Genomic DNA, 27182 nt, shown 5'->3' on the forward strand with positions numbered 1-27182 from the left:
TAGTCTGGTTTTTTCTGTTTCCATCGTTTTTTGAGAAATGCATTTAAGAGTGAATCGTTAACTGGGTAAAGACCAGTGGCAAATATCTCTCTGTTCGTTCTGTCGATTTGGGAAGATATTTTCTAATTCATTTGAAAATATTTATATGTGTTTGCAATGTTCAATGCTTGGACTTTGAAAAGGCGCTAATAAAGCTAACTAAATATTATTTTGATAAAAGAGGTAATACAACAAATTTAATTTTACAAACAAATAATTCTGTAAACATCGCGTGTGAGGGTTTACACGGAGTTAAAAGAAAAGACAACAGGGCAAATCTGATGAAAAAAAAATCCCGAAAATTCGTAGTAACAGGAAATTAAACAGTAATTGAAACCCCCTCCTCAAACAAATGTACCTCATGACCTGTATTATGCTGAGGTACAATTTTTTTGGTGAAAAAAATATAGAATGCTGGAAGTGTTTCGATGTGCTATTGGAAAATCCTTTGAAAAAAATGGGTAGGGTTCACCAGGCCACGGCTTAGGTAGCACTTCACAGAAAATATAGTTACAATTGAGCCACAGAATGTTGAATAACCTTCCAACCCTGGCCTTCTAATACGTTAGGCCAACTGTTAGTGTCATACATGCAAAACTACAGACCTATCTACGGAGTGCTACCATACTCACATGCTCCCGATACTAGTATGTTGAAGAAGTAATGAAATTAATAGAACCAGAGCCGGATTTAGTGGGGAATGGCGTTGATGAGAGTTTTTAATAGTCTTGATTTGATTGATTGATATCATGGAGGTTTTTAACGACACTGACTCAATGACTGGCTATACAACACATAGAAGCTTTTGACGACATAGACTGCCTAAACAGCCCTTTGAGTTTCTCAGTCGGCTATAAAGGGGGAATGACACGGTGTCCGCCCCCTTTTGTTGAAAAATAAATATTGATTATATAGGGAATCACTTGAGAATGACTGGAGCTGGTCCTCTCATGACATTATCAGTTAGTCTCCCCTCTCCTTATATATAAAAAAATCTGGATCTGCCACTGAGAACAAGTTTAATAAATTAAAAAAAAGAATGTGTCACTAGTATACACGGATGCCCAATCCGCACTATCATTTTCTATGTTTAACAGACCAAGGACTATCTTTAATTAGTATAGAAAGTCCCTGAGTGGACTGAGGAAATGAGGTAATTCTAATTTGGCATTAAATTTAGAAAGATCATATCATTGTGAACATGTGTACTAAGTTTAAAATTGATTGGATATCAACTTCATCAAACACTACCTCGACCAAAAACTTCAACCTGAAGCGGGACAGACGGACGAACGAACAAACGAACAGACAAGACCAGAAACAATGCTGAGAATGGAACATCCAAAATATATATTTTTAATCTTTATTGCAAAATTACACCCATAAGGGTCAAGCAATATGAACAAACATTGTAATATAAGGTAATCTTATACACTCCCACTCCTGAAACACAAACAAAATTAAAAGTCATCTGATTGCAATCTTATAACTGTTAATACTGATGAAGTCGCTTTATCATTGATTTATAAGATACAAGTTGTGACCTTCGAAATTGTTTTATAATATTTTATTTGTATATTTTCCTATAGACTTTTAAGGTACCTCCGTTGTCCTTAAAAAAATCCCTTCCATAATATCCAAAACTTCATCGTTGATTTGAGAAAAAAAATGATTTTAGATTTTCGATTATCAATTGAAATGAACCTACTAGAGCCTCAACTTTCAAGCGCACAATAATGTCAATCATTACACATCACTTTAACCCTTTAATTGACATTCCACAATCGGTCAGTAACATCACCTGTGTTTATAGTTACAGGGTATTTCCCGCCGTTGGACAATCCCGTGCAGTCGACACAATTGATTTTTAACATTCTCTATAATGAGCGAGGTCAAGTTTTAGATCAAGTTAATTACATATATTTTTAACGTTAATTATATATATTAATTATTAAAAAAAAACGTATCATCATTTCTATTCTTTTCTTTTTTTTTGCTAGTATAGTAAATAAATCTCAATCCCGGGATTTAGATACACTTAACATTAGACCTTGAAGTGCCTTCTTATAAATGGAGAAACTGTCTTTCACATTAAAATTTAAAAGAATATTATCGCTCAGGCATATTTTAAATTTTGTAATAAGATGATTGATTGTTGGTTGTTTAACTTCCAGTGGCAAATATTCCATAAATGTCAGGACGAACTTAGTTTTAAGATCGAACTCTCAAAAAATAATTGAAAAACAGTAATGATGACAGAAGAACTTTGATACGTGTGAAATAACCATCCAACCTTTTAAATATAACTTATTTATATTTCAAAAAGTAACAGATTAGTTTACAAGACGTGCATTGACGTACTTTCATATCTTTAAAATGGAACTTCTTTGTCTAAAAGACAACCAACGAGTTGTCGAAATCCAGTTGCATGCATACTATATACATACATATGCATATTATGCATCGACGATCGTTGTATTACGTAACATACTGCTATACCAATTGACCCCTGATATCAACTAAGGTTAGAACTTCCTCCAGGCCGTTCATTTTATTTTTGTTCCAATAAACGGTTCTTGAATCAATTATAATTTCTGAAGTATTTACGATGAAAGCATTATTCTCAAATCGTCTTACACAATGATAAAATTGTATTTATACCACAATTGAAAAGTAATTTAATAAAACAAATGACAGATGAACTGATTAATTATAAAGATGAATGTATGTCCATATGCTCATATATATATACACATTCGGACTAAAATTCGCAACTAGTTATTATCTCATCGTAGCATATTGTTAATTTTGCTAATATATGCCTTCAACCCCAAGAGGTATAAATGTGCATTTCATTCTGAAAGATTAATGGATCAGCAGGTGATCAAGACCGTTTTAAAAATTCCTATTTGCCAATGAAGTTTAAATGATCTGCGGCCTCAGAAATACACATGTATTTTTCCATCATAAAAGTAAACCTTTAACCCCGAGAAATATATAATCTGTTTCTCTCTAAATTTACAGAAACATTATCATATGTGATAAATTTTTGAAAATTCCTTATATCTCAATCGATTAATGATACTAGTAGTTCTGTAAACTTCTACATATATCACAATCTGTACCTCAATACAACCGTCCCTCACACTTAACGGATTATACAACGATCAATTAATGATTGAACGTCGCTCACGCATAACGGATTATACAACCGACCTTTTAATAACCGTCGCTCACGCATCACTGGTTCTATCAATGACTCAATACACACCCGTTTTATCGGACAAACGGATAATTCCCTGAGACATGGAAAATCTCCGGAGAACCGCAAAATATTCTGTAAAACGGAAAATTTACGATGAACCTCTATTTATTATCCGTTCCGCGCAGATTGGCCAAAAAACACCGAATTTTTTACAAAAATCACGGTGATTTTCCAAATAGGTCTGCCAGTGGCCCTGAATTGGTCATTTTGAGGAAATTTTGCTGTTTTTGGTTATTATCTTGAATATTATTATAGATAGAGATAAACTGTAAACAGCAATAATGTTCGGCAAAGTTAGATTTACAAATAAGTCAACATGACCGAAATGGTCAGTTGACCCCTTTAGGAGTTATTGCCCTTTATAGTCAATTTTTAACCATTTTTCATAAATCTAAGTAATCTTTTACAAAAATCTTCTCCTCTGAAACTACTGGGCCAAATTAATCCAAACTTGGCCACAATCATCTTTGGGGTATCTAGTTTAAAAAATGTGTGGCGTGACCCTGTCAACTAACCAAGATGGCCGCCACGGCTAAAAATAGAACATAGGGGTAAAATGCAGTTTTTGGCTTATAACTCAAAAACCAAAGCATTTAGAGGAAATCTGATGTGGGGTAAAAATGTTTATCAGGTCAAGATCTATCTGCCCTGAAATTTTCAGATGAATCGGTCAACCTGTTGTTGGGTTGCTGCCCCTGAATTGGTAATTTTGAGGAAATTTTGCCGTTTTTGGTTATTATCTTGAATATTATTATAGATAGAGATAAACTGTAAACAGCAATAATGTTCAGCAAAGTTAGATTTACAAATAAGTCAACATGACCGAAATGGTCAGTTGACCCCTTAAGGAGTTATTGCCCTTTATAGTCAATTTTTAACCATTTTTCATAAATCTAAGTAATCTTTTACAAAAATCTTCTCCTCTGAAATTACTGGGCCAAATTAATCCAAAGTTGGCCACAATCATCTTTGGGGTATCTAGTTTAAAAAATGTGTGGCTTGACCCGGTCAACCAACCAAGATGGCCGCCACGGCTAAAAATAGAACATAGGGGTAAAATGCAGTTTTTGGCTTATAACTCAAAAACCAAAGCATTTAGAGGAAATCTGATGTGGGGTAAAAATGTTTATCAGGTCAAGATCTATCTGCCCTGAAATTTTCAGATGAATCGGTCAACCTGTTGTTGGGTTGCTGCCCCTGAATTGGTAATTTTGAGGAAATTTTGCCGTTTTTGGTTATTATCTTGAATATTATTATAGATAGAGATAAACTGTAAACAGCAATAATGTTCAGCAAAGTTAGATTTACAAATAAGTCAACATGACCGAAATGGTCAGTTGACCCCTTAAGAAGTTATTGCCCTTTATAGTCAATTTTTAACCATTTTTCATAAATCTAAGTAATCTTTTACAAAAATCTTCTTCTCTGAAACTACTGGGCCAAATTAATCCAAAGTTGGCCACAATCATCTTTGGGGTATCTAGTTTAAAAAATGTGTGGCGTGACCCGGTCAACCAACCAAGATGGCCGCCACGGCTAAAAATAGAACATAGGGGTAAAATGCAGTTTTTGGCTTATAACTCAAAAACCAAAACATTTAGAGGAAATCTGACATGGAGTAAAAATGTTTATCAGGTCAAGATCTATCTGCCCTGAAATTTTCAGATGAATCGGTCAACCTGTTGTTGGGTTGCTGCCCCTGAATTGATAATTTTGAGGAAATTTTGCTGTTTTTGGTTATCTTGAATATTATTATAGATAGAGATAAACTGTAAACAGCAATAATGTTCATCAAAGTAAGATTTACAAATAAGTCAACATGACCGAAATGGTCAGTTGACCCCTTAAGGAGTTATTGCCCTTTATAGTCAATTTTTAACCATTTTTCGTAAATCTTAGTTATCTTTTACAAAAATCTTCTCCTCTGAAACTACTGGGCCAAATTAATTCAAACTTGGCCACAATCATCTTTGAGTTACCTTGTTTGAAAAATGTGTCCGATGACCTGGCCATCCAACCAAGATGGCCACCACGGCTAAAAATAGAACAGGGGTAAAATGTAGTTTTTTGCTTATAACTCTGAAACCAAATCATTTAGAGGAAATCTGACAAGGAGTTAAATTGTTAATCAAGTCAATATATATCTGCCCTGAAATATTCAAATGAATTGGACAACCGGTTGTTGGGTTGCTGCCCTCCAATTGGTAATTTTTAAAGAAATTTTGCTGTTTTTGGTTATTATCTTGAATACTATTATAGATAGCGAGAAACTGTAAACAGCGATAATGTTCATCAAAGTAAGATCTACAAATAAGTCCACATGACCTAAATGGTCAATTGACCCCTTAAGGAGTTATTGCCCTTTATAATCAATTTTTAACAATTTTCATTTATTTGGTAAATTTATGTAAATTTTTACCAAATATTTTTCTCTGTTACTAATGGGCAAAGTTTATTATAGATATAATTGTAAGAAGCAAGAATGTTCAGTAAAGTAAGAACTTCAAACACATCACCATCACCAAAATACAATTTTGTCATGAATCCATTTGTGTCCTTTGTTTAATATGCACATAGACCAAGGTGAGCGACACAGGCTCTTTAGAGCCTCTAGTTTACATCCCCTAACCTTAGAATTTGAGGGATTTTTACAATCAAATTACTTTTTTTTTTAAAGTGAAAAGGGAGATAATCAAACATTGAAATTAAAAATAAAACCTTGCAAATTGGCCTTTGCAAATAAATATTACTTGCATTTTCAACAGGTTCAAGTATATGAACATTACTCGTATAAGTGTTACCCCTGATTGATACGGGTTTTTAATTTGGGAAATTCTCAAATATTAACATGAAACTTGTGCATACAAAGATATAACACAAGTCATCGACACACATGACAGAAACTCATTATATATATATGTTATATGTACTATTTATAGACTATATATGTTATATGTACTATTTATAAACTATATATGTTATATGTACTATTTATAGACTATTCTTTTGGAAGAATATGATAAGTAAAATTTGTAAGGAAATGATTGCTTCATTCTTTTCAGGATTCTCAGCTTGAGTTCAAGCAACTTGATGTAAACAATAAAAATGAAGTCAATGGTAACCAGACCAAATACAATGACTGGTGGAGGTACCAGTGTTGGAACCAGTTCAACTGGTGATGGTGGTGGCTGCACTGAGGAAAAAGATAAAATATCAGGTAAAGACATTTTTCTTTTTTTAAATTAATAGCCAGAGACCAGAATATGGAGATGAAAGCCTTGTCTGGTCAGGTTTGTATTGCAGATATTGACCGCTGGTGGTGACCCGAACGTAAGACCTCACAATCATATTTAAACTGTCCAATGTCAAAACAAGCACATTTTGGCTAACTCAAAGAAATTAAACAGGAAGTCGAGACATTTTTGTTTGTTAAGGTGACAAGCAGATGTCATTTAAAGAATGTTGGATTACTAAGTGAAATCTAACATATGACAGAAAATTGAAATGTGTTTGTGTTGACATTTTTTGAGTTATATAATAGGATTGAGACTTACACCAATTGTAACAAACAATTGATTATAGTGGCATTTACATCACTGAGTTACATGTTATTGTTATTTGCAAGTTGAGTTCTTTATTAGTTTTATATGACAGTTTACCATTCACAAATGCTTTTTTCATCTTAATTCACTATCATGCACTGTAAAAAGACTGTTCACCAAGTTATTTTTACTGTATCTACAGAGCAGATGAATATTCTCTACTTGTTTTATCGGCAGATTAAACCATGATACAGGCTTTCATGGCTTTGGCTTTTAGTTTTTATGTTTCATTTAATCGTACAATTTTGTTGGAAACTTTGGCTTTTGCATTCTCCTTTAAATTTTATACGTATACTTTGTGGAAAAATGTATACTTTTAATGTACATGTTTAAAAATTTAAACAGCATAGTTTTAAGTCCTGCTGTAATTTGGTAATTTTACGTAGCAAAGGAGCAGTATAATACTTCGTGAACAGACTTTCAATGTAGCAACCATGTCTATATTTCTCATGGTGTTTAACCTAGTTTTGGTAGATTTGTTGACCTGTTGTTGCATGCTTATGTTGAGTAAATCTTCCTTATACAGAATATACAGTAATATAAATAGTATTAAAAAAACTAAGATATAATGTAAAGTTTCATAAAAACAAATTGATTTTGGGAATACAGAAAGTTGTTGTTATTTCTTCTTTATGTTGGTTAAAGCAGCTGTAAACATATTAAATAAATGACAAATAAATATGTTGAATAATTAAAAGATTGGTAATATGTATTTGTGCCATTATTCTATTCTTGGTTGAAATGTGTTTGAATATTTTCTGACAATAATGTTCAAGCATGTTTGTTTTGTGGATTTTCATAAGAGAAATAATTTATTTTACAACATGACTTAAAAAAAAAGCTTCTGCTTGTTACAGGATAAAGAAGCACTTCTTTTTCCAAAATTCTAAATTTTTAAATGTCAATCTTGATCAAACTTTTTTTATCTAAATCATACATGTACAAATCTGATTTATCAAAAAATAAATACCGGTAATTGTTTTTTGTTACAAGGAAATATAATTTAAGGAAAACCTGTCTTATTGAGTTTTGTTATCACACAATAGAATTTCTAAAACAAAAAAAATATGGTAAGGCAGTTTTTTATTTCCTTTGTCTGGGAGATTAGTATACTCATATTTTTTTTTTTTTAAATACTGGTTTGCTACAGTGTAAATCAATGGCAAGAAGCCAATAAAAAATTATGTGCAGTTTTAAACCTTTTTTAGCTTCATAATTTAGTTAAAATACAAGAATTTGTAATCATCGAGGATTGTAAAACACTAATTGAGGACTACTTTTATTACTTCATGACAAGGGAGATAATCTACTTTCTCTAATTCTATGGAAATTTATCCCTTTCCGAACCCATTGAATAAAAAAATTTAATCAACATGTGGTTGCTGTTGATCTCAAAAGATCATTGAATGATTTTAAGGGTCATGACCTTTTTAGCTAACTGGATGAATCAAAATATGCTATAACAGGTGTTAATGAAATTGACAACTTCGTGCAATGTGAAAGGCACTCGAAGGGGATTTTCGGTTAACAAAAACAGAAATGTATTTTTTAATCATTAGAGAAACAGATTCTTACATAGTTACTCATGGATTATCTGATTTATCCAATTTTGATAGCTAAATTATAAATTTTAAAGTCAATGCAGAGACTCGAACTTAAAAATTGATAATTTAACTATCTTGATTGGATAAATCTGATAATCCACTCGTATCAATGTAAGAATTTATATTTAAATTATGATTTTAGAGTAAAATTTGGGAAACAAGTTACTGGAAAGGTCTAAAATAATTATTTCTTGGCCGTTTTGGATTGCAGTAGTTCATATAACACATATTTTGAATAAAGTAATTTTAAGTTTGGCAGTAAGAATTAAAAGGAAATACTGTATTGAATTGTTTTAGGTGAAGTGATTCTTTCACATGGTGTGATTGCAGATTACATTTGTACAATGATCATGCTTCTAAATTTATCCCATTAAATTGTTCAATCTTTATAAGGAGGATCATTGACAATATTTTGATTGCTATTTTTATAACTATATATTATGAGAGAGAAAAATAAATATCTAGATTCACGTAGACAGTTTATTTTTCTTGCATAGATCCATTTATTGGCTTTATCTTCCCATATGAACTGTGAATTTTTTTCAAGATAAAATACTTAAGCTTACTGAAAAAAGGGGAAAAAATGAGATCTCAACTTTCATTGAATTTGAACAACAAAGGAATTTTTATGCCCTGTTAATGTTTTAAAGTCTTCATGATTCTTTTGGGTTTAATCTAACTCTTCAAAAAAGATATTGCAATAATAAAGTGAACCTTTACTGGTTCCCTAAACTGTTCTCAATTGTTAAAGAAAAAGGAGTATTGCTTTGACCTTTCTACATATTGTAAGTCTGATTTGTCTTTAGACTTGTACATTTAGAATAAACAAAAACATTCAAATTGAAAACTAAGATCAAGTTATCAAAAATAAGTTTTTTTTATTTAAGATTTCAAAATTTTAAGTTTGTCTTTAAGTAGATATTAGTAGAAAAAAATGACAAATATCTTTTGCATTTATTCTCAAATATGGTGACTTTCATATTTTAATATATACTGAGAGACGTTGATATTTTACAGGTTAATGCAGCACAGATAGTTTGCATTGAATCACTAATGACAATATCTGATTTGTTTTCAGTCGGATAAATGCCATTTACCAAGATAAAAGGTAAATAATCAGTCCCTGTGTAAAATTCAATACTTCCATTGACATCGACAATAATATTTATAAAACGTTTTTTGATTAAAATACTAAAAGTAATTAGCTAGATAAATATAAACCGTTGAAGTGTGAATTGTTTCCTGTTTTAGTGAATCTTTTATGTATATTATCCTGGAAAACAAATTTGAATTGCAATTCAGTATTAACGAGGGATGATTTCTATCAATTTCTATCAAAGAGATTTGGGGGGGGGGGGGGGGATGCAATGAGGGGTGTGATTTCTAAAAAAATTAAGTTATTTCAAATTATTTTATTTAATTACAAGATGATTTTTATCACCCCTGATTAATTTACGAATTTCTATTCTGTCGTAATTTATTCTGTCGTTCTTTTTCAAAGGTATTTAAATGCATAATTTTTTAATTGTACATGTAACTTTAAATAAATTAAACAATCAATTTAATGCTATAAATACTAATTAGGATTTCTGCCCTTGTATTAAAGGTCAAAGCCACCATCAGGTAATGTATTTCTGCATTTTATTGCCTTCTTTGTATTATAAACATCAAACAGTTGTACTATGCTCTGTACCTGTATAGACATTCAATCAACCCTAAATGGCTTCAGTCTTAAAACACATTTCTATATCCAGCCATTTTTAATACTTTTCATTTATGTTTTTGTTTATTTGAGGTTTCGTTAGACAAATTTATCAAAAAAAATAATTTGCCATTATTTTAAAGACAAATTAGCATCAATTTATTTCTGAGTATGAAAAGAGGGTTGATTCTGTTGAAAAATGAAAATTATTTTATACTGTGAAAGTACTATTGTTTGTGGATTACAAATTTTCATGGATTTGGTTGGTCCCTTCAATCTCAATAGTAAGTACTTAAACATAGAAATATAAAGTGAAATTTATTGATTTTAAAGCTATTTTTAAAAACCCATTAACCACTTATGTTTTAAAAAACCATGAACATTTATACCTGCGAATAACAAGACTTAATCAGAATTGGCAATATTTAAATTGCGTGTAGAAGTCAGAGGAATAGCTGGATGTCTTTACAGTCAGGGACAATTTAAAGTATTTAAGTATTATCCATCTTGCGTGCCTTTGGTTTGTAGAGACAGCTCTTTCAGCGTTGTTTTACTATACAGCGTGGTTATAATTATTTTTTTTACTAAAAATCATTTTAAAAGTTCTAAAAAGCCTACTGGATATGGTGATTTCGATCAGAATGGCTTTGAATTAACATACAAATTAATGCAAGAAATTTATAGAGAGAAAAGAACCAAAAATCTTTTTATTCTGTCAATTTTACGATGAAATTTTTTATCCAAATTGATTTATTGATATGATTTCCGTGTAATAAATTGCATGGGTTTTGGTGATCAGATAAAGCTAGCATGTGTCATTCAAGTTTAGTGATTTTGACTTGCTCCCAGAAAAACAAAATGACTAAAAAGAACTCAACTTGTTGATGATTATTAAAAAAAAATTCAAATTAATATAATTATTAATATTTATGAGTTTGTAAATTCAGACTTTGTTTTGATTTGTTTCAGTCTTATATATATTATACATGTATCTGCATACATTTTTGTGTGTCATATTGTGAAACAGTATACTTAGTTATGTAAATGCCACTACTTGTTCATAAATGTTATACTTTATTGTATTGGTTATTTTTGCTATTTTATGAGTACTTTATAATTATCTACCCTTTTGAGCATTTCTGCTTTCCATATTCATTTAGAATATTGAAGTTAATGAAATAAAAGGTAATGCATGACTTTCCATCTAGAGGGAAAACAAGATGCACTTATTTAATTATTTATCATTTTTATCTGGAACAAGAGTTCCAAGTGCTTTTTCCCTTCATTATAGTTTTTGTCATATTCAAAATATATAATGCACAAGTTAAAGGGTCACGACCTTTGACCTTTGTAACATATGTTTGCTGTCTACTCTCAGGCCTGATTCCTCCATGATTCAACAGCAGGTTAGAGGGTCACGACCTTTGACCTTTGTACGTTTGTGTTTCTCTTCTAACACCTATATCTGTCTGCTCTGCCGCTAGTTGTATTAGTGGCGTGCGCCGGTTTTGGACGTTGTGTTAACCTTGCTGTTTTCTTTGACTAATCTACCCCATTATGTATTCTTTACATATTTATGTAATAACTGATTAGCTACCCTTTAATTTGTGTTGTAAATCCTTTGCACTATCTCAAGAGCAACTTACATTAATGCAGTTTGATTAATTTCAAATGAAATTTAGTAACTTGGAAAGAAAATGATTTAGGACTTCGTTGTTTGGGTAAAATATGAAAAAGTCTAGATATAAATTTTTACTACAAAAATGAGTAATCTATCTTAGCCATCTTATAGACTACAGACTTATAAAGAAGTAAGTTGAGCTTGGGCACTCTTGCTTTGAATATAGTTTTATACACATAATGCTTGTTACAACCTGTTTACAAAGTTCTGTAAAGTTATTGAAAGAGTTGATTGATGCACAATGTTTAAGTAATATTTTCATATTATAAGATTGGTGCTTATCAAAGGAGAAGTTTTTAAAGTTCTTCCACATTTTAATAATATTTTAATATCGCAATTACTTACTCGCAGAAAGATTCTGACTTTGTTAACCTTTATTTAAACATGAACAGGAGAAAAAAGATTACAAAGCAACTCATACCTAGCACTTTTTACCATATATTATTTTTTCATAAAGTTCTCAATAGCATAAATTAGTGTTGTATATTTTATGTAAGCGTTATAGCTAATTAGTTAGTCTGTAACTAATACTATCGTCCCTGCATGCAAATATTTAGAATAACCTATACAAATTTTTATTATTAGAATGTTATGTTAAATGATGCATTTATCTTTCATTCCATTTACGCCAACATTTTTAAGTCACAACTAGTGCAGCTGAGCTCAATCATATAAGTAGTTATTTTTAAAAGATTGGCTTTAGAGAGATTAATCTGCTTAAGGAGAGAGATATCTTATTTTTCTGACTTTAAATGGTGTTACTCAGCTAAATAATATAATAAGAATGGTTGGTTATAACAGATCTTTTTTGTGTTGCTTTTATTTGATTTTTCAGCATGAGGATAAAAAACGGGGAGGTATCTATGTACCACTGTTGATGCTTCTGTGCTTGTATTTAATTTAGAATTCCCTTTACATATATTGCATCAAACCCATGAATTTTTACTACACTTTTCTACACTTATGTGTGAATGGGTGTTCAAACAATTTTTTCTTTGTCAAAACGTTTGTTAGATTTGATTAGGTCTTTGATACAAAAATAAAACAAATGTGAGTATAAAACATGAAAATTGTTTAGCTAGTTTTTGTTATTGTATCTTATTTATATTGTGCTATTTTATTAACATTTATTCCTTATAATTAGGCGATAACAATCTTTATAAGTATTTTTAATTATGAAGCAATTCTTCACAATTCTAGTTTTTACCTTCACAACCTTTTTCTATCTCTTTTCTGCAGAACATAACCTTTTTGTTATATGCTAAGAATTTCATTGAATTGTTTTTCAATTTATTAAAAATTCTTTATAGTACCAATTCTTGTTTGAATTGCAAGACAAAATGAAAAGAGACAAATTCTGAATTTATATAATGGACAATTCTATTGTTTATGGGCAAAGAAAGATAACTCTATCTTGAATTACAAAACACCAGTATAGAAATAGGTTTCACTAATGTATGTTTACATTTTTTGTATCAAGTATCTTAGTCACTTTTTTAAGAGTAAGTACATGTGGTTATTGCATCATACTCCAAAAATCTATAACATTTTTTTAATTGACCATATAATCAGAGATTTTTCTGACACCATTGTATACCATAGAAGCATTTGGTTCCTAGGGTAACAACACATCACACAGGTTTACTATTTCTCACTTAATAACTAATCCTAACCTTTAAATTGTATTTTAGTTTGGTGTAGGCTGCATGTTCTGTTGTTGAATGAACTTTGAAATAGTGAAATGTTAAAGAGAGGAGTTTTAACCTGGCTTGGGTCAAAGTCAATTTTATTGTGTATTCATTCATACTTTGTGCTAGATTCTTGTATTAGTTTTAGTTTTTCTGTCTTGACTTGAAGGAAAATCATATGTCTGTTATTAACAATAATTGCATTTGAAGTTTCATTAACTTTGTTGGAAAAGATATTGGAAGGATTATATTACCTATTCTATGTACCACATCTGAATGAATAAGATCAATGTTGTTTCATTTGAATATGTTTTGTTAGGGTTTAAAAAAACTTATTCTAACTTTACCATTGAGGAATTCTGACATGCAGTCCTCTATTGAATAGCAAGGGTAAACATATTTCATTGAGATGTGATCAATATTTTTATAGCTTTTTCTCTGTTGTAAGAACAAAATTCCTATTTGTTTAACGATTTGATAATGATTTTGTTGTTGCTATCATCATGTGAATGTATGCATGATCTGTTATGGTAATTCTAAGCGCTAAATTCTGCATGAAGATACATCATGTACTGTACATCAAAATAAAATTGAATTATAAGTCTTTTAAATGTTAAAGAAGGTTATATATAAACTTGAAATCAGGTAAATTTGTAGAAGTGTGATTATATATTTCACGAGCAGTTATAACTGGACTTGAGCTACTTCCGATACTTTTATATTTCACAAGCAGTTTTAACTGGACTTGAGCTTCTTCCGATACTTTTATATTTCAGTTATGCGCTAGCCTTATTGTAAAAAACTAATACTTGTTGACCTTCATTGGTTATACAGTTCCTTCAACAAAATATATGTATATGGTTCATTAGTCAATACAGTTTAAATAGAAGGGGAAAAAACAATGTTCCAATTAAAATTTGGGCAAATGATTGATAAATGTAATAGTGGCATTTCATATGTGTACAAAATTTGACCATGGAAAACATTCCTGATGACAATATAAGTCAATTTATACCAAGCCAGGATCCTGAAGGTCTTTTTGTTTCGGCACGGAGATAATGTAAAGCAATAGATGGCTGTGTAGAAATATAAATGTTTATAACAGGAAGTAGCTCATCACCTAGTAAAGGATATTAGACGGCTTCCAATTTCACTAATAAGCTTTAGCAAGTTGACTACTAGAGCATGGAATGGAGAATATAAAAACAATTTTATGTGCATGCTTGAGGAAGAACAATTAATGATTTTGTAGATGTTCTTAATATGGTTGAAATGGTTTATACTCTATAATTATAGGACACACTATGTCTCCATTAGTAAGTGATGAATTATAGGTGGAACTTTCTTTAGCTTTCACTCCTTTGTCTTGCATGGAGTTTCATTATAATTATTTTTTAAAGCTTTTTTTTTATAAAGCAATATAATATTACATTTGTCCATACTATCATCGTATATTATATACATCCTTCATTTGACCTTCATAACAATTCTTTTTTATACTAGCACTTTTCAGACAGTAAAAAGATTTTTTTACTGTTTCTGTTTTTGTTGACATTTTAATACATGCTTCTGTCCTCAAATGTATAAATGTTAAAACTTCTAAGTAAAAGTTTGTTTTTCATTCATTAAATCTGAATTTATAAACACTAGAAGATTTAAAGATACATCATGCCGTATGCAGTGTACATGTATACAATATTGAATTGAAACAAAGAAATTTTCTATAGAGATAAATAATTGAAAGCTGAATAAAATTCATATTTTTTGTTGGAACCTTTTGTTATATAATTTGAATCAAGGTTTTTATTTTCTGTTCTTTGACCTTATGATACATACAGGTAAAATCTATTGATATATTATATATATTTTTTGTTATATCCACATATGCCTGGTAATTATATGGTGTTTTTGTTCCAACAGGTAAAAAAGTTCTGCTTTGTGTATGTAGTGATGTTCTCCTCTAGCAGACAGGTACATTCAGCTGTAAATTGTTCAGGATGGTAGTGAACATGTCCAAATCAATTCTCCAAAAAATGGATTCAATTTTCATGAAAGTGTCTGGAACAAATTAAAAAAAATATTTTTAAATGCAGTTATTTACAGTATGTGGGACAAATAAATGTTCCTGAATAAGAAATAGCTGTTACAGCTGTTGAAATCCTCTAGATACTAAAATGATACCTATTATATGAAATTTTCTTTCTTGAGGGTGGGACAATATATTTGACATAGCTTGGTATGCTTTTTGTTACATTGTTTATTACCTTTTATGAACTTGATACTAGTTGAATGACCTGTGAATTAAATTTATTGAGATTACACTTCAATGTTGTTTTCTGTTCTTTTTTGGACTAAAAAAATAAAGTAATTTCATCAGAATTTTTTTTTCAAAAATCAAACAAAAAAACATCAGTTTAAACCAAGAATAGAAAATCTTATTTAATAACAAAACATCAACAGAACAGAAAATGGCATCATATAATATTGATGTATTTCACAATTTGGGATATTGCACGATCTTTTTATTATAGTTGGTGGATGTTATTGATACATGCACTAAGAATTGCTACAATTTAACAGTGTGAAGCTACTTATAAAACTAAACACCAGAAAATCTTCTAGCTTATTTTCATTACTCAGAAAGTCATGATATACTGCATGGAATTGATTTTATTGTTCTGTAATAACTATTGTATATATCCCTCATCAAAGATGAGTCAAATGCTGCAAAATATATATATACAGACATATTTATATAATGGAAGATAAATTATTGGACATCTGAAAACAAGTTTATATGATCGAAATATATAGTAGAGTGAAAATGATTATATATTAATTAAATTAAAGAAGTAGACATGTCTATCCTTATTGCTAAATTAACATTTCATACCCACTTAATTGAAATTATATGATAATTTCTCTGAATATTTACATACTAGCATGTACAGGTAAGAAAAGTCTTTTTCATTTTTTTTTCTTAGCAATGCTGTGTGTTGATCATGACTCTCTGATAACCAAACATGTTAAAGCTATCAACAAAATTGACAGTTAAATGCTATCTTGATTGCACATCGATTTCGTTTGGACGTGATCGATTTCTACTTGATTACATATATTTATAAATTTCTGGTGTTTAGTTATTCAATATCCTCCTATCTCTGGCATTTGGTTTGTCTAGCTTTGTCAAGTGTATCCAGTATCTTTGTAGTGTAGTCATCAGTTTTACTGGTATATTAACATTAATCTGACATTGTCCTCATTACAAGACCTCTAATTCTTGCTGTAATGTTTTTCAGCTAAAGCATTGGGGTCAAAATCTGGTCCTAAAGGAGACAATGTTGCAGGAGAGAAAACAATTGAGGTAATTTATGTTCATTTGTATGTTTTGAAAAAAAAAATGTTACAAGACACTAACAAAAGAAAAATACAGCAATAGTACTGTGTTCTCAAGAAATTTCAATTTGAATCCTTGTAAAGAAGGGATTTTCAGATATCATCCGTGCACAGAAGGAATTTTTAGATATTATCCATGCATAGAAGGAATTTTTAGATATCATCCGTGCATAGAAGGAATTTTTAGATATCATCCGTGCATAGAAGGAATTTTTAGATATCATCCGTGCATAGAAGGAATTCGTCTACTAAAGACTCATCAGTGACGCTCGAATCAAAAAAACTTAAAAAGGCCAAATAAAGTACGAAGTTGAATAGCATTGAGGACCAAAATTCCTAAAAGTTTTGCCAAATACAGCTAAGGTAATATATGCCTGAGGTAGACATACAGGACATTTATATTGTTTAGGTTTTATAGACTAAAAACAATTATATCTTTTTAGCTCACCTGGCCCGAAGGGCCAAGTGAGCTTTTCTCATCACTTGGCGTCCGGCGTCCGTCGTCCGTCGTCCGTCGTCCGTCGTCCGTCGTCGTCGTCGTCGTTAACTTTTACAAAAATCTTCTCCTCTGAAACTACTGGGCCAAATCAAACCAAACTTGGCCACAATCATCATTGGGGTATCTAGTTTAAAAAATGTGTGGCGTGACCCGGTCAACCAACCAAGATGGCCGCCACGGCTAAAAATAGAACATAGGGGTAAAATGCAGTTTTTGGCTTATAACTCAAAAACCAAAGCATTTAGAGCAAATCTGACATGGGGTAAAAATGTTTATCAGGTCAAGATCTATCTGCCCTGAAATTTTCAGATGAATCGGTCAATCGGTTGTTGGGTTGCTGCCCCTGAATTGGTAATTTTGAGGAAATTTTGCTGTTTTTGGTTATTATCTTGAATATTATTATAGATAGAGATAAACTGTAAACAGCAATAATGTTCAGCAAAGTAAGATCTACAAATAAGTCAACATGACCAAAATGGTCAGTTGACCCGTTTAGGAGTTATTGCCCTTTATAGTCAATTTTTAACCATTTTTCGTAAATTAAAGTAATCTTTTACAAAAATCTTCTCCTCTGAAACTACTGGGCCAAATTAATTCAAACTTGGCCACAATCATCTTTGGGGTATCTAGTTTAAAAAATGTGTGGCGTGACCTGGTCAACCAACCAAGATGGCCGCCACCGCTAAAAATAGAACATAGGGGTAAAATGCAGTTTTTGGCTTATAACTCAAAAACCAAAGCATTTTGAGGAAATCTGACATGGGATAAAAATGTTTATCAGGTCAAGATCTATCTTCCCTGAAATTTTCAGATGAATCGGTCAATGGGTTGTTGGGTTGCTGCCCCTGAATTGGTAATTTTGAGGAAATTTTGCTGTTTTTGGTTATTATCTTGAATATTATTATAGATAGAGATAAACTGTAAACAGCAATAATGTTCAGCAAAGTAAGATCTACAAATAAGTCAACATGACCAAAATGGTCAGTTGACCCGTTTAGGAGTTATTGCCCTTTATTGCCTTTTATCTAGTTTAAAAATTGTGTTTGGTGACCCCGCCAACTAACCAAGATGACCGCCATGGCTATAAATAGAACATGCCCTTTATTGCCTTTTATCTAGTTTAAAAATTGTGTTTGGTGACCCCGCCAACTAACCAAGATGACCGCCATGGCTATAAATAGAACATAGGGGTAAAATGCAGTTTTTGGCTTATAACTCAAAAACCAAAGCATTTTGAGGAAATCTGACATGGGATAAAAATGTTTATCAGGTCAAGATCTATCTTCCCTGAAATTTTCAGATGAATCGGTCAATGGGTTGTTGGGTTGCTGCCCCTGAATTGGTAATTTTGAGGAAATTTTGCTGTTTTTGGTTATTATCTTGAATATTATTATAGATAGAGATAAACTGTAAACAGCAATAATGTTCAGCAAAGTAAGATCTACAAATAAGTCAACATGACCAAAATGGTCAGTTGACCCGTTTAGGAGTTATTGCCCTTTATAGTCAATTTTTAACCATTTTTCGTAAATTAAAGTAATCTTTTACAAAAATCTTCTCCTCTGAAACTACTGGGCCAAATTAATTCAAACTTGGCCACAATCATCTTTGGGGTTTCTTGTTTAAAAAATTTGTCCGGTGACCTGGCCATCAAACCAAGATGGCCGCCACGGCTAAAAATAGAACATAGGGGTAAAATGCAGTTTTTGGCTTATAACTCAAAAACCAAATAATTTAGAGAAAATCTGACATGAAGTAAAATTGTTAATCAGGTGAAGATCTATCTGCCCTGAAATTTTCAGATGAATTGGACAACCTGTTTTTGGGTTGCGGCCCCTGAATTGGTAATTTTAAGGAAATTTTGCTGTTTTTGGTTATTATATTGAATATTATTATAGATATAGGTAAACTGTAAACAGCAATAATGTTCAGCAAAGTAAGATCTACAAATAAGTCAACATGAACGAAATGGTCAATTGACCCCTGTAGGAGTTATTGACCTTTGTAGTCAATTTTCAATCTGCTTCCTTTGTTTAATATTCACATAGACCAAGGTGAGCGACACAGGCTCTTTAGAGCCTCTAGTTTCAAATTGCAGGCGAAAAAGAAAGGAAAATTACAGAGACTTGATGTTGGTCCACCGAAAAAAGCGAACGAAAAAAATGGACATGAGAAGATAAATAACCAGCATGGACTGGAAGATGTTCCTCTACCAGAAGTTGACATTCCTTTACCACCACAGAAGCCAGATGTAATTATATGTTACTAGTATACTTTTCTTCCCATGACATTTTGATAGATATATGAGTGCCAATGAGACAACTCTCTCAGCCAAGTCACAAGGTTTAAAAGTAAACCATTATAAGTCAAGAGTATACAAAAGAAATTAGACAAGACTTCTCAAAGCCCTTCATTCCAAAACACAAAAAAACTATACATAAATGGAGCAATCTTAAAGCACAATTTAGATGACAAGATTGAGCAACAGGAACACTGCAAAATAACAAGATGGAGCAATATGGACACTAGTAAAAACTAGGATTGAGCAACATAAACCCCACAAAAAACAAAGATAAGAGTAACCTAAGCTCTGCCAAATACTAAGATAGAGCAACATAAACCCCACAAAAAAGTAAAATGTGAGTAACATATAAGCTCCACCAAAAACTGAGATAAAGCAATATAAACCACACAAAACACAAAATTGAGCAACATTTACCCCAAAATACACTAGGTTTCAGCCATATAAACACCACAAAACAATAAGATGGGGCAACATACAAGTTACATGTTAAAATGGCTTTTATTTAGAGGAAACTTGTAATTTTATAGAATTATCAAACTATCTTGGTGAACAACATTTGACTTCCAAGTTTACCCCTTAAATGATATACGCTCCCTAATGTTTTTTTATCTGGAAAATTTGTATATTTTTTTAGGGTTGTTTGTCCCAGCTTTCCCAAATGTTAAGTTGTAATATAAAGTATTAAAGAAACAAAACAAGATTCAAGTAGAAAATTTTATTTGTAATTGTAAATATGATTTCAGGAGAGCAAAGATGGAAAACAAAATTCAAAAGAAGGTGTTACAGTTAATAATGACAAGTAAGTAGATATGGTAGCACATACACTAATAACTACCTTGAGGCCTAAATTAAAATATTGTTTGTTTCCCCAATCCCGACCCTGCCAAGCAAGATGTGGTTAGGTAGGTAGGGAAATAATTTTATTTTTCCCAAAAGCTTGAACATTATTGGACGATCCAGCAAGCCTGAAAATCCAAAATGAATAAAATAATATTTGACTTAGTTTTGACAATCAAATTTCATGAGTAGCACCAATTTTGCAGGGTCGGTCGGGATTGGGGAAACAAACAATATTTTATTTTAGGCCTGATAGATCCATGCGTTTGGCTAGAGGTCATTTATAGAAAAGAAAGGATATGTGATATCCATCCATGACACATAATCATTCAATGTACAGCAAAAAACATAGCAAAGGAACAGCACTTATCTCAAATACACATTGAGGCCTTTAATTTACTAGCCTCACTGCAAGTTCAGATAACCGCTATCCATTTTAAGCAGAAGTCTTTGCAAATTGTTGATCATGCCACAACTTTGATTGAAAGAACAAAGGTGTGGAGTAATATCATTAAAACTAGCGACTGCATTCAAATGACAATAAACAAACCCAACAAAAAGATACTTAGAATTCAACATACTATCTTCAACGATAAACAAGTGTAGTTAACTAAAAAGCCACAATTTTGTAATCGATTGCTTGAACTTTAATTCTTCTGAAAGTGAAGCTTTGACAAAAAAAGTGTTAAATTGCAATAATTTTTTTTCCTGAAAAAGATATATGCACATTGTGTTACACATGAACACATGTTACTACTTGTTGTCAAGTAAACCATGACAAGAAAGCGTACCTAGAGGGTATGCAAAGTATAAAATTGAAACAAAAATGAATTAAGGAATAAATATATAATCCAATTAAAAAATATATGGAAAATTCTGTCTTCTTTTTACCCATTTTGATGAGTGAAAAAATATTTTTGGGTGCTTCAAGGCAAAATGATATTCTGTGTTAGGATTTATTTTACTGTAGTATCTAATCTTGTTATCCTCAAAATATAAAATGTTATTTTTATATTTCAGAGATGATGAGAGCAAAAGTGGAGTTGTTTCATTTTCATTCAAGAAAATTGGAACTAAATTATTAAATACTGCTTTTAATACGGCCCAGGAGGAGGATGACAAACAAGAAGCAGAGTCGGATGTAAAAATAGAAAAACCAAAGAAAATTCTGAGTGCGTTTACAAGAGTGAAAAACAAAGATGGAACAATGGAATTAGATTGGCCTTCAGAAATGATACAACATACCACCACTCAGCCAGTTATAACGTTCAGCTGTAACCCTCTTATGTTTGACTTTACTGCATTGTTTTCTAAGCAAAGTGTTATGTCAGAGCGACTGAAAATTTTAACGGAAGAAGATAAAAAAGAGGAAATGAATGATAAGTCGGTGAATTCCGTTGATGCTGAAGCAGTAGAAATATACAAAAGTACAGAAGTAAATGATTCCCAAGATAAAATTGTAAATGATGTTGCTAGTTCTCATTCTAAAAGCAAAACAAAAAAGAAAAAGAAAAGGAAACATAAAAAACATCATAAGGAAATAAAAGCTGACAAAACGGAGGCGAGTGAAAAGAAAAAGAAAAAGAAGAAACATAAACATAAACATGATAAGGATGATAAGGAAGAAAATAAGGAAAATAAAGACAGCTCGTCAAAAAAGCGTACCTATAGAAAAAGGACTGCTGATGCAATTGCAGAATCTGGAAATGAGTCGGATGGTAAAAAAGCAATAAAGCATAAAAAGCAGAAAAAATCTAAAAAGTCAAAGAAAAAGATTAAGCTACCAGAAGATAAAATTGAAAATAAAAAAAGTAGTGAAAAAACATCTAAGAAAAGCAAAGCGAAAAAGTCATCAAATGTATTAGATCATTTAATTGATGAAGTGGATGGAACAGATATCAAGATTAAGAAGGAAAACACCACTGATGACAAAAATCCAGTGAAAAAACTGAATATGAAATCTACAACAGAAACTGAAATTAAACAAATTGCAAAAACTACAGTAAATGAAACGAAAGTTACTCCTAGTGCTATAAACTCTGTTAAAGTTGAAACACAGGAGTCTGGATCTTTATCATCCAGAAAAAGACAAACCAGTGAATCTAGTCATAGTGAAGCTACTCCCAGCTCTTCAAAGAAACAAAAACTTACCCCCAGTCTTTCAAAAGAATCAGAGAAATCCGCAACAGCGAAACAGGAAGACACATGGAGCAAACTGGAACATATTTATGAACCTAAAATGGAGGAAAACCCAAAATCTAAATGGGATACTAGTGACAGTGATAGTGAAAATAAAATGGATGCAACAACGAAACAGAAAAAGTTAACGAAAAAGACAACAGATACTACTGTGAAGAAAGAAAAAACAGAAAAAACTTCACCCACTGCAAAAACTGTGGTCAAAACAGAGACTAGTTCAGAAGTTAAGAAAAAATCCAAAAGTAAAAAATATGACTCAAGTGAAAGAAGTTGGACACGATCACGTTCAAGATCTCGCAGATCACGTCGTAGTTCATACTCTCACAGTTCAAGTCGCTCACGTAGTCGTTCATATAGCACTTCATCATATGACTCTCGTTCAAGATCTAGTTCATATAGTAGGTCACGTTCTAGGTCCAGAAGATATCGGTCGAGCTCATACAGTAGTTACTCTTCAGGTTATAGTCGTTCAAGATCTCGCTCTTCAAGAAGTTATTATTCAAGATCAAGATCCCGGTACAGTTCTTATTCACGTAGTAGAAGTAGGTCATCGAGATATTCTACGTCAAGAAGTAGATCAAGGTCATATTCAAGGTCTCCTTCAAGACATAGTAAACATAGTAAACGTTCTTTCTCACATTCCTCTCATTCTAGTCATGCTAGTCAAGGAAGTTCCAAAGTTATGAATAGAAAACAAAGAAGAAAGAAAACATTGAAACAAAAACGCGAGGAGATGAAAAATATAGATCCCCTTAGTATTCCCTTGCCAGATCTTGGCGCTGATGACAAATCAACAACAGAAAGTAGTGAAATTAAAACTGAGGAGAAACAAGAAAATCCTGATCCCATGAGTATTCCATTACCTCTAATACCTACAAAAGATATCAAAGTAGAGAAAGCTGACAATGTCAGTCTTATATCAGCACCCCCTCCTCCTCCGCCAGGAGATCAAACAGTTCAGAATATTCCACCACCAGTCATGCAGAACTTTATGGCACCTCCCCCACCTCCAGGTATGATGGGACCAAACCATCATCATGGCATGTATCCTGGTATGCCATATGATCCTCGAATGAGAATGCCAATGCCGCATTATCCAAACATGCCGCCACCAAATTACGGTGGACACTATCATGGTCATCCACCATATTCACAGGATGTGGCCAAATCAAGGTCACCACCACCACTTCCACCTCCGAGGTCACCATCACCTCAGCGTCCACCTCCACCAACAGAGGAGGAAGAGAAAAAGGAAGTTGAAGCAATGTCTATGGATATTCCAGCTGATCAAGCTGAAAGATTTCAGAAATTACAAAAACTAGCTCAGAAGCATGCTATGAGATCCTTGAAAAGACAAATGAGACAGTTAAAGGGAGAGAATCCAAGTGACTCTTCTTCATCTTCAGAGGAGGAGGAAGAAAAACCTGCAAGTCTGCAGGGTGAAGAATTAGATGAAGATGTTCAATTGATGCCTATCATGTCACCATCTCTTAGCATGGGACAGCCAACTTATATATTGGCTCAACCTAATCAGACAAGTAGTCCTCTCACTCATCAAATAGTAGTAGGGAGTGATGGAAGACAATTTATTATACCATCTGTATCTGCCAATAACTTTGCAGGTGTACCTATTCAAGCAGGTGCACCTATGTTTGCCATGCCTGGAGCTCATCATTCAGCACAGCCATCAATGTTACAATTAACTCCTGGAGCAGGAGCCACACCTGCTCATCTTACGGGTGCTGTTCAGTCCCCATTCTTGACAGGAGGAATACCTCTTGGAGCCTCATCATTTTTACCTGGACATCATCCGTTATTTCATTCACAGTTGGCTCAGTCACAGCTAGCTCATTCACAATTAGCTCATTCACAGTTGGGTGGTTTACATCATTTAATGCAGCCATCCATGTCTGGCATGTCATCAGCCTTTGGAGGACATGGACCTATTGTCGTAGGCAATCAAATACTTATACCTCGTTTAATTAGGCCAACATTATAAAACTTTATGATATGTGATAGACTTGTGACTAAATTGTGAATATATTTAAAATGGTGATATCTGACTACAAAGTTTTCAAATTGAAAACTAAAAAAAAAAATCATGGTGTTGCAAATGTACATTTTAAGAATATATTTCATTTCTGTGAGTTCTGTTGCGAAGTTGGAAAAGAATATAGCTTGTTTGTTCATGTTAGACATAGAAAATAATTGGTCTTTTACTTTGTTAATTTGAATTTTGTGTCATTACTTCTATATCACCATTTATCTTTTAATTGGTTTTGCATTAAGCATGTGAAGTTGGAGCTTCTAGGGGTTTCTTTTAATTTTGTGTCCCATCATTGTAAGTGCTATAATTTTAAGGAATGATTTGGTTTTTGTATTTAGATTGTAAAATTTTAATGAATTTTAAATAATTGTGTGAAAAAAGCCAAAATCATTTGATATGAATTTTAAGTATTGTGCTTTGAAATTTTAATTTAAAATGTGTGAAATGTTTGTCTACAAATTTGTAGAAATGTTATTTCTTTCCTTTGAATGCATTCATTTTTAAATGTCCAAGAAAGTCTTCTATTATTTAAATTTTTGTTTTTGATTTAAGGAGCATGTATCGTTAATATTTAAGAAATGGGAAAATAGATTGGTGGATGTTGTTTAAAAAAACACTTGACTTGTTTTGTAATATTTTTGTTGGTAAATTATTTAAAATGTTGATTGTTGTATTTGTACAAATTCTTCTATGCAAATGTTGTCTTTATTGATGCGGTTGAAAGAATGTTCAAATAGTCTGAAATTCAAGTTTTAATGCCTAGTGAATCTTTAAAAATTTTAAAACAAAAAAATAACTTTCACAGAAAAATATTTTCAAAAAGTATTAATTCTCATGATTATTAAGAGTAAATTCTGATACATATCATGCATATTTATCAATATATTCCATTATTTCCCTTTAGACATGACATATTAATGAATTTCATATGATGAAAATCATAATTTTTATTTGGTCTGTTTATAAATCAGTTCACTGTTCTGATGACAGAATACTGGTAACCATTCCAGTAAATTTTGTTGGCAATAAGTTATTTTTTATGCATTCGAACCTTTGCAGATTGTTCAAAGATGATCAAGTCTTAGTAAGCACTTCTCATGACATGATTCATAGACTTAACTATATGGGCTAATAAAGACTCTTCATTTGAATCCTATAGAAAATCTGCTTAAGTTAAAGTGATAAAACAACAAGGTTCAGCTATTAATGATTTGTGTGATTGTGGTATGAATAATGTATTTTAATTTGTTAATAATTATAATTTGTTTGTTGACCTTTAAGGAATGTGCAGACTGTTCTCCTAGTATGGAGTATAAAGGAGTAAAATAAACATAAACATATGATGTTTGATCTTTTTTATGCTGTTTGAAGTCATTGGTTTAGTTATAATGATTAATTGCTAATGCCTCTTCTGCTACAAAAAGTAAAATCACAAAAATACTGAACTCTGAAGAAAATCAAAAATGGGAAGTCTCTAATAAAATGGCAAAATAAAAGCTCAAACATGTCAAACGAATGGATAACAACTGTCTTATTCTTGACTTGGTACAGGCATTTTCTCAACTTTTCCCTTGTATGACAGTTGCATCAAATTCCATTAAACAAACAGACATAATCAAAAATAGGGTTTCAGCAGTCAATATTTAGTTATAATCTTTATCACAAGAAAAAACACATATATTTAACAAAGAAACAAGAAAAATTTGCAGAAAAAGTGAGATTTAGATGAACTTTTATTATCTACAGCAACAACAATTGTTAAAGTATATTATTAGGTCACTCAGGTGAGACACTTCTCTGTAACAAGTTACATATATTTACATAATTTCGGAATATATCTTATTCATTAACTAAAAATGAAAAGAGGTTTATTGATTATTTTGGGTTAACATTTGAATTTTGAATATTTCATTGATATTTAAGATGAATAATTAATTAAATGCCTGTTATGTTACAGTTAGTCTGGTCGGGTAAATGTCAAAATATATAGTGAACTTTCATATGGTAATATTTTTAGAATCTCTTAGAATATTATCAATTCGATTCCTTTTTGAAATAATCATTTTTTTTTTTTGGCTTTTATGATTTGTTTAAAACTTACAAGAAGACTTTTTAGATATCACCGTTTCCCCAAGGATCGGGATTAAACAGAGGTGGCAATTGCCATAAAAATTAACCAGATAGGATGCATCAGACGAAATAAAACAGTAATGAACATTTTTTTTGTATGTATTCATTGCGGTGATAGGGACAAACAATTACAGGACAAATGTCCATCTGTCCCTCTGTACAGCCCAGCATAAGGGAATTCCGTATGT

General features: G+C 31.6%; 1 protein-coding gene across 29 annotated transcripts in view; it reads left to right on the forward strand.

Annotated features, from left to right (window-relative positions):
* Positions 1–26207, forward strand: part of LOC139511984 (peptidyl-prolyl cis-trans isomerase G-like) — a 48976-nt gene extending 22769 nt beyond the window's left edge. For 4 of the 29 annotated variants that reach the window (XM_071299234.1, XM_071299235.1, XM_071299236.1 and 1 more), the window contains 5 exons: positions 6367–6521; positions 16881–16945; positions 19575–19727; positions 20525–20580; positions 21639–26207. In XM_071299234.1, the coding sequence (XP_071155335.1) occupies positions 6410–6521; positions 16881–16945; positions 19575–19727; positions 20525–20580; positions 21639–24816 (3564 nt within the window). In that variant the 5' untranslated portion in view covers positions 6367–6409 and the 3' untranslated portion in view covers positions 24817–26207. Of the gene's footprint in view, positions 1–6366; positions 6522–9527; positions 9619–10116; positions 10134–11372; positions 11398–11590; positions 11646–11993; positions 12024–12728; positions 15553–16880; positions 16946–19574; positions 19728–20524; positions 20581–21638 lie in introns of all 29 variants that reach the window. The other 25 variants (XM_071299241.1, XM_071299260.1, XM_071299254.1 and 22 more) reach the window with 23 other exon arrangements.
* Positions 26208–27182: the final 975 nt, after the last annotated feature.

This window comes from Mytilus edulis, chromosome 2 (assembly GCF_963676685.1).
Source record: "Mytilus edulis chromosome 2, xbMytEdul2.2, whole genome shotgun sequence".
In the NCBI taxonomy this organism is placed as follows: Eukaryota; Metazoa; Mollusca; class Bivalvia; order Mytilida; family Mytilidae; genus Mytilus; species Mytilus edulis.